General features: G+C 46.1%; 1 protein-coding gene across 1 annotated transcript in view; it reads right to left on the bottom strand.

The window, feature by feature from the left end:
* Nucleotides 1–5,036: 5,036 nt before the first annotated feature.
* COP1 (COP1 E3 ubiquitin ligase) overlaps nt 5,037–13,102 on the bottom strand; it is a 139,918-nt gene continuing 131,852 nt past the window's right edge. The window contains exons 21-22 of the mRNA XM_085299692.1: nt 8,512–8,556; nt 5,037–6,151 (exon numbers count right to left, since the gene is read on the bottom strand). Coding sequence (XP_085155818.1) covers nt 6,134–6,151; nt 8,512–8,556 — 63 coding nt within the window. The 3' untranslated portion in view covers nt 5,037–6,133. The remainder of the gene's footprint in view (nt 6,152–8,511; nt 8,557–13,102) is intronic.

Raw genomic sequence — 13,102 nt, 5'->3', positions numbered from 1 at the left:
GGGGAAGGAAACTCTACCCGAGACCGACCCCCGGGGCGAGGGCACGCCGGACCTCGATGCCGCCCAGCCCCTGCAGCAGCCTGCTCCCTCTAAAGCCCCCAAAGCACCATTACGTGCACTGGAAGGAAAGCGGCATCTTCACAAGCCTGGCAAAAAACCTTCCTGGTGGCGGAGCGGGGACCCAGCAGCACCCTGCCGCCACTCCCGCGAGCCCCTGGCCGCTTTCCTGGCGCGTCCCCCGGAGCGGGTGGACGGGAGCAATACGAGGCACGGCAGGGCTGCGAAGGCACACACACGCTTCCCGGCTTCGGATTCACGTGGAGCTTGCACTCCTGGCTTTATTTCAGCTGTCGCTTGCTATTATYCATGCCTCCTAAGGATGGCCTTTACATTATTTGAAAGTCTCCAAATTATTTTCCTTGGCTGCCTGTAGGGATTTTGGAGACTGAAGTGACAGCCTGTTCCCCAGCCATTTCCCTGCCAGCGCGGAAAAGCAGCCGACGGCAGCGCCCCCCACCCGCCCCAAGCACGACGGTGGGAATTGGGAGAGGGCAGAAGCACCGGCGACATCCCGGGGAGGATGCTGCAGCCAGAGACGCTCACGGAGCTCCGGCCACCTCCGCCACGCACGCTGCCCAGCCCGTAAGGCTCTGCGGCGAGGCGCAGCACCATCCCCACCCGCGACAGCAGGGATCGCTCYGCAAGAGCAGCGGGGCTAATCACGTCTCTACCACGGAGACGGCAACACCTGAAAATTAAAAATCACCAAGGGCAATTACAAAGCAGCTGCTTCGCTGACCCTCTTTGAAGAATCCACATCTACATGTTCCCTCCGTGCAAATTGGGAAAGGAAAAAYTAAACCGCCGATCTCCGCCTTGGCTGCTACACGGATCAGGGACTCCGGGCAAGCAGCTATCACAGAAGAGACTGTTTTCCTTTCTCCCCTCTTTTACAAGCTATTTTCCACCCGTAGCCTGCTGATCGTAGCACAAAAGCCGCCTCTTTGCTCACGCTTGCTATTCCACACAGAGGAAAGGCAGCGGTCACCCCAGCGGAGCCTCTCCCCGACCCGCTCCGGAGCCGAGGCGGCCGGCGGAGGGGCGGCTGCTGCGCGCGGACAGCTCCCGCGCCGAGACGCACGCGCGCGCGCCCGCTTCCGCAGGAAAGCCGGGGGAATTCGTGAAACAAGGAGCCCCGAGAACCACCGCGGTTTCGGAAAAAGCTGGAATCGTCGTCTACCCAGGGAGCAACCATTTTCACTGAAGACCAGCCAAGGAAGGAGACTACCGCGCACGAAGCTTTATCATGTTTTATTTCTAAGAGATGTCAAAACTCCGGAGTTTTCTCCCCAGTAATTTTCCTCCTGCCTGATTTTATATGACGAACCCTGGTCCTGCCTCTGCTGAGTAATGGGGGCGAACTAGTGGGGCCCAATTTTAAGGAGGAAATGAAATTTAAACTGGAAAGATTTAATCTGTTTGAAAGCACCGTTTTTGGCAAAACTTATTTTACTCAAATGGTTTGTTAATATATGCAGAAGATGAAGTCTTTCTTTTAAACCAGCCAACTATTTTATTTCTTTAACAAAAAACGTTGAAGACTTAGAATAAATACCCTGTATCAGCTTACAGTTGAACAAAGATGAGAAGACTCTCAATTTCCAATTTGTCCGTAGTTAAAACAGAATCAAAACCCCTCAAAATCCCTTTTCTACAACAGCTGCAAAAAAAAAAAAAAAAAAAAAAAAAAAAAAAAAAAAAAAAAAAAAAAAAAAAAAAAAAAAAGGAAACCGAGATCCCACCTCAAGAACTTCTCGGCTATGCACCCCGAAAGCAAAACTGGAACAAAAACTATCTGGCCACGTTTGCCACGAGGTTGTGGAGAGCAGGGCTACAACCGCCTCTCCAAAAGCGGCGCGGGCTCCGGCAACCAGGCAAGCCCGCGGACGGGGAGATCCTTTACTGGAAAGCGTGGGGATTTGCAGGAAGCCGAACGCAATCACCTCAGCTGGCAGGGCGCTGGGATGCTGGGGTTAACACTACGACGTGCGCAGCTACTCACAGGTGACCCTCGCGGAAGCTGTCGACGCACAAAATGATTTCTCAAGCCAAACATTGCAGTAAATGGTGTGCTTCGCCCTCTGCCCGCTGCAGGCCCTCGCTGGGTATTTGTAGTCTCCAGAGGAAAGCGAGAAAGGAAAGAGCACTTTTGAGCAAGGAAGAAGTGAGATTTCCCTTTCCAATTACCTGCTGCTGTCTTTACGACCTTCCAAAGTTAAACAAAATTACTATAAATAAACAAGGATCCTGCACTCAGGTTGAACACTGGCATTAGCAGCCCATCTCCGGTCACTGCTGAAGAGCCCTGACGTACTGATGTTAATTTGAATTTCCCCTTGACCATCACTTTTGATTCTCTCCAGCAATGAACTTTTTTTGCACTGAAGCATGTTCCTCCTACTCTTCTATTAAATGCTTTAAAATTAATTAGAGAGGCAGGCTGGCTATGCAAGGTTTTAAGTTCCTTTTCTCGAAGAAAAATCTTACTCACCCAACACCTCTCCCAGGGACTTGAACGCTGGAGGCAAAACTGTTCTGGGGCAGCTACCAACCAATGCTTTTGTAATCCTGCYCTCTCAAAATAAGAGATTGAGAGTAAGAACTGTAAGTGCCTGCTATCTGCAATTAATTTTCTCAGAGTGGTTAAGCACTGGAACAGGTTTTCCAGAGGGGCTAATGAATTTCTATCCTTGTTCAGTCAGGTTTTGAACATCTTGAAGCCCCTGAGCAACCTGGTCGAGCTTTGAAGTAAGCCCTTCTTTGAGCTGGGGGTTGGGCCAGAGGCCTCCAGAGGTCCCTCCCAAGCTCAATTACTCTCAGATTCTGAAAAGGCTGAAGATCTGAGAGAAGCTGTTAGTTTTGAAGGCAAAAAGAGTTGTGTAAGGCCACAGTATTATGGAGGAACAGCATACAGCATCGCTATACCTAGCGCATGAAKCAATGAAGGCAACACACATGGATCAGCCTGCCCTTAAGGACGCTTCTTCACAAAGCCCAAGGGCAGTGGCCTTCTGCAAGGGAGATGACCTTCTGAGGGTCTTTGCAAGAATTGTTCTGAGGTGGCATAACCATCTCCATCACAGATAACACAACTGGGAGGACACCTCAGGCCTGACCCTACCACATGGGTCACTTCTTAGCATTAACTCTTCTCTAGGTGAGCATCAAATATAGGTCAAACTGACGGCTCTTGGGAGAAGAAAGACTATTCTAGCTGCTTCTGCTTCAGAGGACATAATGACACAACTTAAAAAAATAAATTTAGCCAAATATTGTTTAAAAAATACAGTAAGTACYGATATGCACCTTACATATGTCAGCTGCAAAGAGTTACCTGGAAGAAWGAAAATTCAGAGGACTACAAGGAACATATCACTTCTGAAAAAGACAAAAAATGCCATCAACTTGTATTTGTGAGCAGCTGTGTTTCTAATTAGAGCTAGACACTGAATTTGCATTTATCTTGATTGAAATAAAATGAAAACTTTTTTTAAAAAAATAAAGGAGGCTGAGGTTAAGCTGTTTTCCCTGTTTAATTCAAGCAGTAACCTTAGAGCATTTATAATAGCTATTTTTTTCTGTTCCAAAGATCTCAGCTTTGTCAGAGTAATTTCAATCTAAAATACAGAGGACCTAGCGGGGGTGGAGGAAGAATGAAGTTACCTGTCAAAAAGGGGCTGAGCGGCACAGAGCAGGGAGTACAACGAGAAGGGCTCACGGGCTCCTGTCAAAACAACAGATACAAATAACAGCCATGATAGCAGCCGCTTGCAAAATAAATCAGTAAAGAGGATGGAAGCTATGAGACAGAGGCTGAGGGAAATCCCTTTGCAACCGCATCTGAATCCAGTGAAATGGCAACCATCGCTGGCCACCAGATCCCTGGGACTCCTGCTGGGAAACACAGCTACGAGAGCAGAGGCCCAGCACAGAGCCGCCTCCACATCCGGACGGAGGTGGGGAAGGAGGTCTATACAAAGCTGACAGGCCTCAGCAAACAGGCACTGACCAAACTCTTTAAAATGCAGCAAAATCAAGATCAAGCTAGTGTTCAGCAGGACGTGTCAGACAGCTGCCACGAGACAGAAGGCACCAATCTCATTTCCTTCTGCCACAGTRGCGCTGATGACTCATATGATGAGGACCTGAAGATAGCACCTCGGAGCAGGACATACGTTATCTTACTCTTTTTCTCCCTTCTTTGCTCTCACATCCATACTTGTACGCCAGGAACCACAGAAGAAAAACAGTGCAGAGCAAGTGGCAGCCACAGAGCTTTCGGAGGTGAGCATCCTTCGCTTTCTCCCCACCGGACACAGTCCTTCAGAGGCCAACAGCAATTTCAGTGTCCCACAGCCTTCTGAACCAAGAGTCACAGCTCTCCCCTGCGGGCACAGGCACGCACGTTAAGCACGCCACGACACGGCCTGGTCACCGACTCTGCTGTATGGCTCGATCCCTGCTCCTGTCTTCAACTGCCCCCCTCCAAATCACTCATTTTTCTTTTTCTGCCTGTGACCAAAGAATGCCAAAGATCACACCTCCTTCCTTCCAGGAGGATCAGGATCACAACCACACAACATCTGGGTGAAAAGAAACAGCTTTCCGAAGCCATCGGTACACCTGCTTGGTACGTAGTCAAAGACCACAGCAAGTCTCCACACGAGCAAAGCAAGACCTGAAGCCGCTGCAGGAATCCCAGCCTCAGGGGCGCACGGGAGAAGAGTACTGGAAGGAAGAAATGAATTCGAAGAGATTCTGCTTGTAAATTAAAACACTTCCTACAGGTGTCGCGGTGTGTAACGCACCTTTGCCAAATGCAGCTAGAAATAGACACTCCGCCCACCAATTCCACTTCCAAGCTTAGAAAGCGCTGGCGGGAACACCGGCAGCTCAGTACGATTGCCCTTCACRAGCACCAGCTGCACTGTCTTCCCCCCGTCCCGGCCACCCTGCCGACAAAGTAACACCACCTCTTCGCATCATGGTTTATTCCCCCTCCATATGTACAATTAAGTGTATGCATGACCATTAAAAATAAGGCTACTTATATCATGGCTCTGAAACACATTACAAACCAGTTCCATTCCCCCTCTTATTACAACACTCAAAATGCTCGGCTTCCACAGATGATTTGCAGAGAGGGGCATGTAATTAGACCATGTAGGAGGTTAAGTGGTGCAGGGCTTTGGTAAGTGGATCTAGAAACTTTCTCCTCTAGCTGAGATAGTCGAACGCAGCCAGATCAGTGGCGATGAGATCATTATCCCATGACGTTTTGGTGAGGTCAGTCCAGGTTCCAGGCAACCACAGTTCACATCATCTCAACCCACTTTTGTTGGCGGGCAGCAGAGGCCTAGGCTCATGTGGACAAAGGGACAGATTACTCCTCTCCTTAGGAGCAGCCCCTTCAGGTTGAGGCAGATGCACAAGGACAGGAGGAAGGGGAAGCTGCCATTCTCTTCTTGATAACCAGAGGACTTCAGTCTCCAGAGGTGTCAACCTGGCTGACACAYTTAATGCATCTAAAAATCAAAAGGAACAACTATACCATATCACTATGTGATCTCAAGGCAAATCGCTCAGATGTCCAGATTAGGTTTAGAGACTTTCTTTTTCCAACAGGGATGATTGAATAGTCCAGATAAAAGTAACTGCAGATGCGCAACTGAGGACAGCCCTGTGTGGTCCTGTAAGCTCCCTTCCCAAGCAAATCTGTTCCCATATGCAACAAGAGAGAATCTTCCAGCTTCAGCTTGTGGCTCAATAAATTTTATTATTCCTTTTTGTTTTTATTTAAAAGAATTTGTTTTCCTATCATAAAAATTAGACAACCATACCACCACCAGCAGCAGCAAAGTCTGTGGAGTTAATGTTGATGGCAGACAGTTCACTGGTGTTCCCAGTGTCTCAGAATGTCTTAAGTAGTCCATAAATGGAAAAAAAACCCAAACATGATGGTTTTGGGGAGGAACATCAAGGTGATTTCGGTTTCTTGTCCCACTGAGGATCACAGATGAACACTGTAGCATATCAGCAGGACCRAGTACCTCATGCCTTGAGAGAAAACCCTTCATACCAGCTCCAGTACCTGATTAATAGGGAGAATGAGACATTTAGAACATGGATTTATGACATTCATTGTCTCCCACATCAGCATATAGATCATTAGGATATTACTGACTCTTCTGTCTCCACCCTTTATTCAACAGCATGCAGCAATGTGATACAAAGGTGATAAGCACTTGGCAAGAACCCTGACTTGGATGCCTGCTCACACTGTGATAAATCCTGGCATGATGCAAGACTGTCCACCAGTTGCCCCATTTTCATTGATCAAAGATTTGTTCTTCTCAATCCTTCGTTTGGGGTCACATTCAATTTTCCATGCTAACATAGTGGAGTAGTCTCTGATTGCATGATATCCACCCCCTTCCCCACCCAGAGATAGCAGAGTAAAAACTATTAAGTGRGGAGTTATCTCCTGAGGGAGGTAGAGGGGTTTTATGTGTGTCAGGTGTGGCTTCACTGGGCAGAGCTGTAAGTGGCCTTAGTTCTCAGTGACTACTGACAGAGACAGCACCTGCCCTCAAATTAGACTGGGTTTGTGCCTGTCCTGTAAGAGCAAATCCAGTCCTTTTCCAGAACTGTCAGACTGGTACACCTTCCTCACTGTGTTCTGATAAATTCAAATGGAAACAGCAGAATTCTAGTAACTTTATGTTAACTTGAATGCGAGGGGGAATTTCTTCCCCGTGAGAGTGACAGAGCACTGGAACAKGTTGCCCAGAGAGGTGGTGGAGTCTCCTCTGGAGATCTTCAAGGCTCGCCTGGATGCAACCCTGTCTACCATGCTCTAAGTGACCCTGCTGAGCAGGGAGGTTGGACTAGATGATCTCCRGAGGTCCCTTCCAACCTTACTGATTCCATTATTCTACGATTCTATGATTTAGCTGTTTACATATTTTTCTTTCTGCCCTCTCTCATTAACAACCAAACTACACRAGCAAAACCTCTCCTTTATAATCATTCTACTGTTGCTGCTGTATTCACTTAAATGCGTTATAAGCTTTTGTGCATTTTGCCCATTTTACTAAGMAGCAAGCAATTGTAGTAGTAGCAAGTAACCAATTCCAAAGCCTGCTAAATAAACAACCTAGTAAGAAGAGGCTACAACATTACATATTGCAATAGCAAAAGTAACCATGCCATACTGGGTTAGAAGTCATCCACAAAGGAGGAAAAAATATCTTGACGCAAATCAAACACAGACTGCTTAAGACTCTCCTCATTTCTGCTTTTTCTGTGTTTTTTTTCAGGACTGCTCAGGCTATCAAATCTTGTGTAGTTCCAGAGAACTGCTATTGCCACAGGGACACAGTGCAGAATCAGGAGGAAGAGGACCCCAATTTCATGAGATTAAGAAACCAGCGCATGACTTTAAAGATGGCAAGTAAAACCCTTTATCAGCAACTACAAAAAAAAACTGTCAAAGGTTTGGACTACAAGCCTGCAGTGTTAACCACCAAATCTCAAATGTTGCTGAGCACAGTTTGGTACCATCTTGGAACTGATRCTCTCTGGAGCACTCAGCACCAGCCTGGGTTTTGTTACTTTTTTTTTGCTTGGGTATCTGTTCAATAGACATACAGAGAAGGGGACAAAGTCTTTTGCAAATTACATTTCATGGCAGACATACACTGCACAGACACTGACAGACTTATTTTTTTCTCAGAGTTCAAAGCCTGGTAAAACACTAGCTTCTTGGTATAACGCGAATCCTGTTGCTTTCCAAAGAACCTATGTTGGCAACTGCTGTCTATTAGAGTAGGTCCCTGTTAACAGCAAGCAAAGCAGCATCCATGCTCATACCAAGCATTGCTTTAGTCGGCTGCACATCAAAAGCTCAGCTTTCAACTCTGCCGCAACTCGTGCCGGCAGCAGCAGTGAGAGGAGGGCGTTTGGCTAGTGCCTGTGAATTAACACAGAGCTTCTTCCCAGCTTTTGCTTCCTGCTACAAAAATCAGTGTGCAAACATGTGTGTGTTAAACCAATGCAGAAATCCAGTGGCTGCTGTGACTACTAAAACACTGCACTTGGTCAAAAAACCGAGAAAAAGAAAATCAAGAAAAATAAAACACCTAAGGCCAGCAACAGGCTCATGTTTAATCTAAGCAGCATGCACTGCCCAAGGAGTGGCAGAGGCATGGTRGCTACTGGACAGCTGCCAGCATCTTTTCTACACCTTTCTTCTAACTTGGCTTCATTGCTTTTGTGCTGTCTGCTCATTCCCTCCATGTGCCAGAGGCAAATATATCATTTAAATTACAAACATTCACAGTTGGGATGACCTCCTCTAATGGTTTTTCCTGGCTGTATGGTTTCTGTGACCTTGATCTTCACTAACAACAGATTTAAGCATTTAAAGAGAAGATGCATGAAATAACTTACCTTAATTGTACCCTGACTGTTAGCAGCAATCAGCACATTGGACTCCTGAAAGAAAAAGAGGTACTATCAGAATTTGCTATTGCTTTTTTATTCCTCCTTTTCTTCCCTTCTGCAGCAACATCAATGTGGCTGCTTTTTATCTTAAACATTACAAGTATATCTAATTTCAAAGCGACTTAACTCTTCTCATTTCCAAGATGCTTTCAAGGCTAAAATTCCTTATAAAAGTTATCTTACCTTAAAGAACTAGAAAACAATAATCTTTAGTGCTTGTATAGAGCTTTAAATCTCAAAAGCCATTTACAGACATGAATTAATCCTTGCAGTCTGTCTGTGAAGTGGGCAAATAATAATAACAATCATTTTCATCTCTTGGCAGCATATGGCAAAGGTCTCTAGTGCCTTAACTAAACTGACTAATCACCATGACAAAACCTCTCCAGCTCTGCGGCCACACAACCTCTCACGCAGCCAACAGATTTCAGACAAGTAAAATGAAGGGTGGGTGGGTGGGGAAGCAGTTTCACCTTACCCACAGTGAGAAAGCAACAGCAAATACACCAAATGCAGAAGGGAAAGAAACAGAGAGGGCTTTGGCCCTGCTGTTATTCAAATCAGAAAGACAGCATTTATTTACCTCCTCTGAATCAATAGTGTTTCCATTAGATGTATCCTGCTCSTCTGCAATCGAATGGCCTGCCACACCAGCGAGGCAACCCCCAGGCAAAAACCCAGTGCCAGTCCCAGACAGCGGAGAGGAGATAACCTCCACCCGCCAGACCCTAGTCCCGAAGCGACCAGCAAGCACAAATGCACTAAAAAAAAAAAAAATAAATAAAAAAAGGCAGCCCTCCTCCCCAAAGTCATTCAGACAGGAGGAGACAGGAGAAAACACCAAAGCAATGAGATAGCACCAAAACAAAAAGCAGAGGTTGACGCAGGCTTCCCAGAACCGTGTCCCGCATCTGTTATTTCCGAGCCGTGCAGCCCCAGTAATTGCAGTATACGCTGCCAAACCGGCTGGCACAGACCGATTTGTCTAAAGACAGCTGATATCTTCCCTCAGACACATTTTTCAATTTCTCTCGCTGCTGCTATCCATCCTCAGACAAACTTGCCGTAATTATCCCATCACTTAGCACGTGCACTTAATAAACCCAGTGGCTAGAAGACAGCCGCTTCGAAGGGAGCCGCGGGCTCGCGCTCGGCGCCCGAGGCAGGCCCGTCGGCAGCCCGGCACGTGTCGAGGTTACGCCAACCACTGCCTCACCGCGACGTTCTGAAGCTTGCAGAACCACCAGCTTTGAACCAAAGGGAGGAAAAGCCTATTCAACGTGGAAAAAAAAAAGAAAAAGAAAGCCCCACATTTACCGGGTAAGAATAGCCTTTTGGTGAACCACTGGGCTAATTGTTATAAATAGATCTCCCCCAGCACTATCCACCAGAGGATTAGTCAAGACTCCTGATGGTATCTCACCGATGATCCTCCAAGTCAAAGCTTCTAAGAAAATGTATCCTCAAAGGAAGCGCACACTCCAATTTCCATTAATTTGGTGTCTAACAGAGTCGAATCTTGTGAACTCCCCAGCTTCCGGCTAACAGGATTAGAATCAAATGCCAAATGCCGCTGGAAATGTATATACAAATATGATTTGGGGCCTAAAACAGACCAGATAGCGCCGGGGTGCCCAGCAGGATTTTGGAGGCGAGGGAGAGGCCCAGGAAGCTACCTATAGTGCAGCCCAAGAGACAAACTCCTGAGCACAGGTGATCCAGGGTCTGAACGATTCCTGTTTGCACTGCAAGTGATTGGTAATTCACACCGCTGCTGCAGTCTGCTGGGGTACCACTGTAAATGAACTCCGGTTCAACGAACATTTTACCTGCTAAATAAAATAAAAACGCCAGAGGGTAATATACTCTCGCTCTCTTGTTCTTCAGAACCCACTGTTTTTTCAGCAGGGTCTGAGCTAATCACTGCTCTGCTGCTTTCATCCGCAACGGCAAGACACAAACGGGAACAGACAGCAGCAAAATTAGCAGCAAACCTGTCATCGAGCAAACAGTGACTTGCTTGTTAAGGCACTCTGGCATTATGCTTGCTTCTATGGGAACAGAGGCTAAGTAACTTCTTAAAAAATCCTCTAAAGGAAGAATTCTCTTCCTTTTGTATTGCCTGTAAAAAAGCCAATATATTCAACACATTAAAAACCTAAGCAAGTTGTGAAGTGTTCAGCTAGCACATCATCTCTAGAGTTATAACTCATGACAGCCATGTGCACGTTGAACCAATCTTTTTGTCAGGACACGTATGAATCAAGTTACTTTGTTTGCCTCCTTCCACAGTTTTAATGCTCCTGGGCARGAGCCATAAACTCTTGCTTTGGATTTTTTTTTTAATTTGTATCAAGAGTTTGCTGGCACAGCACAGCTTCAAGCGAGGTCTCAGATGTCCTCAAAAGACAACCATATGACCCGTACGACATAATACATATTTCTCCTACAGCACAAATACGTGCATCCATATACCTCAGGTGTGAAAGATGTGGTATCACTGTCCACTTTAATTGCATGTTCTGCCTGTATCACTTCCTCTGCCTATACTGGGCTAAAAGGTCAAAAGGCTGCTCCTTACCCACTGCTCTCAAATTCTCTGTGGGAGCCAAAACTTCAAAAAACAGAGGCAGAGAGTGGGGGAATCCACCCTGACTCGCATCTACTCATAAGAAATCAATTACTGTGAGCGAGTCCTCTTCTAAGCATGCACCTCAGTTGATTTTGCTATAGGTGGTTGGCAGCTGCAGCCCTTCTTGAGAGTAGAGGCAAAGGGTGCCAGTTGCCTTTGTTAAAACAAGATCAAAGAAAAACTCTTCTGAAACATCACAAGATCAAAAGACAAGAGTTTACTGTATGCCAAACAGCAGCATTTTCCTCCATGCAGCTGCTAACGTCAAGTATTACTGCACCCCTGTGGAAAGCCATAGTCTGTGTAACCTGACTAAAAGCAGCAACCTCTCTTACAGACATCAAGGCAGATAAGAAATGATGGGTGAAGAGGCTGCATGATGCTCTCAGATCCTTTGCGATGAGATAACATAGTATTTCAACAAACCAGATACAGCCATAAAATTGATAGGAGAAAGTTTTGGTCCTGTCAAGTTAATAGAAAAGAGCAAGGCTCTGGGGAAGCAGGTGTCTTCTTGTCTCCTGGCATTACCTACGAATTTAGAAAGATTAATTTACAAATGTAAGTGCAATTCAGGAATCACCTCAGAGACTGACATAGAGTACAGTTCCAGAACAGGTCTGAGATGCTCCAGGGCTGAAAGCCCTTTGCTGAGACCACTCAAAGAGTCAGTAATCCACCTCAGAGCACACACAGTCTTCTCGCTTGACTGTAGTGACAGCATTATAGGAGGCGTGAAGGACAGTTCCTTGACATTGGGAAGGACCAGGATTCACCACAAATCTTCAGTATTTCCTACAGACTGGATGCATATCCAAAAGAAGGCAGGTGTTATACAAAATAAAAGGTGTGTATCAGTCCTGAGAGCAAAGAGAGACCAGATACAAGCACCTCCATCCTGAGCTTGACATATCCTCGTCTCCTGCATCGTGGCTCTATGGCAACAGTGGCATGTTGGTGAACACGACTCAGTCACCAAAAGGAACTTCAGAGTATTTTACCCTTCGGATTTGAGGAGATTTTCATTGATTGCTCCATTAGAGGCAATTTCTGAATCACATTCTTGAGGGGAAAGAAAAACAAAAATCAAACCTGGAACCCTTTTAAGTAGATGAGATACTCACTGCATTCATCATTCAATAGAATTATTCACCTGATAACTGGATTTTGAAGCACTCTGATTTCTTTTCCTCCAAGAGAAGCCCTGGGTTTGGATAGCCCTGGGGAAACAATTTGTATTGGGAAAAAAGAGGGGAGAAAGAAAAGTCTGTCTGGCTGCAGGTATTCACACAAAAGCAGTCAGCACTGAAAGAATCAGAAATGCTCTAGAAGCTTCACRAAGCTTGAGGAAACTCAGCTGAACAAGCCCTGAAAATTGTCAGTTGTTTCAGCAGTAAATGACAGCTGAGGTTGTAGCTCTTCCACTGTTTCTTTGTGCTTTTGTACAAGAACACATGGTGGGGGGGGAGGCGAAACTGAATCAAAACCAGCCCAGATGGAACGGCTATTTAAAACCGCAATCAGGGCGCACACACGTCCTTAGAGGGACGCACTGATACTCAAGCAGACTTGACTCTGCAAGGCAACTGTAAGCTCCAGATAGACCCGTTAGCTCAGCTGCAAACTGATGCTTTGCACAACCACAGGGCTCACCTCTGGGCCACCCCTCTCCAGTAGTAAGAAGGTGAGCAAGCAAACTTACCAACTCACCACGCCGGAAGGGCTCACGCAAAAAGCACAGGCAGATATTTTGTCTTCCCTTTTTAAACATAAAATAGAGCTTGTCTCAAAGGGGCTCAAAATAAAAAGGATGAACACAAATCACTTGTACTTGTCKGAGACCATTCCTCTTTAAAGAATTCATACTTGCGTGGTAACAAAAGTTTCAATTTAAAAGTTCTCACT

Source organism: Rhea americana, unplaced genomic scaffold (assembly GCF_003343005.1).
Source record: "Rhea americana isolate MKP2758 unplaced genomic scaffold, rheAme1 scaffold_151, whole genome shotgun sequence".
NCBI classification, from domain to species: Eukaryota; Metazoa; Chordata; class Aves; order Rheiformes; family Rheidae; genus Rhea; species Rhea americana.
This window is presented reverse-complemented; position numbering and strand designations above follow the sequence as displayed.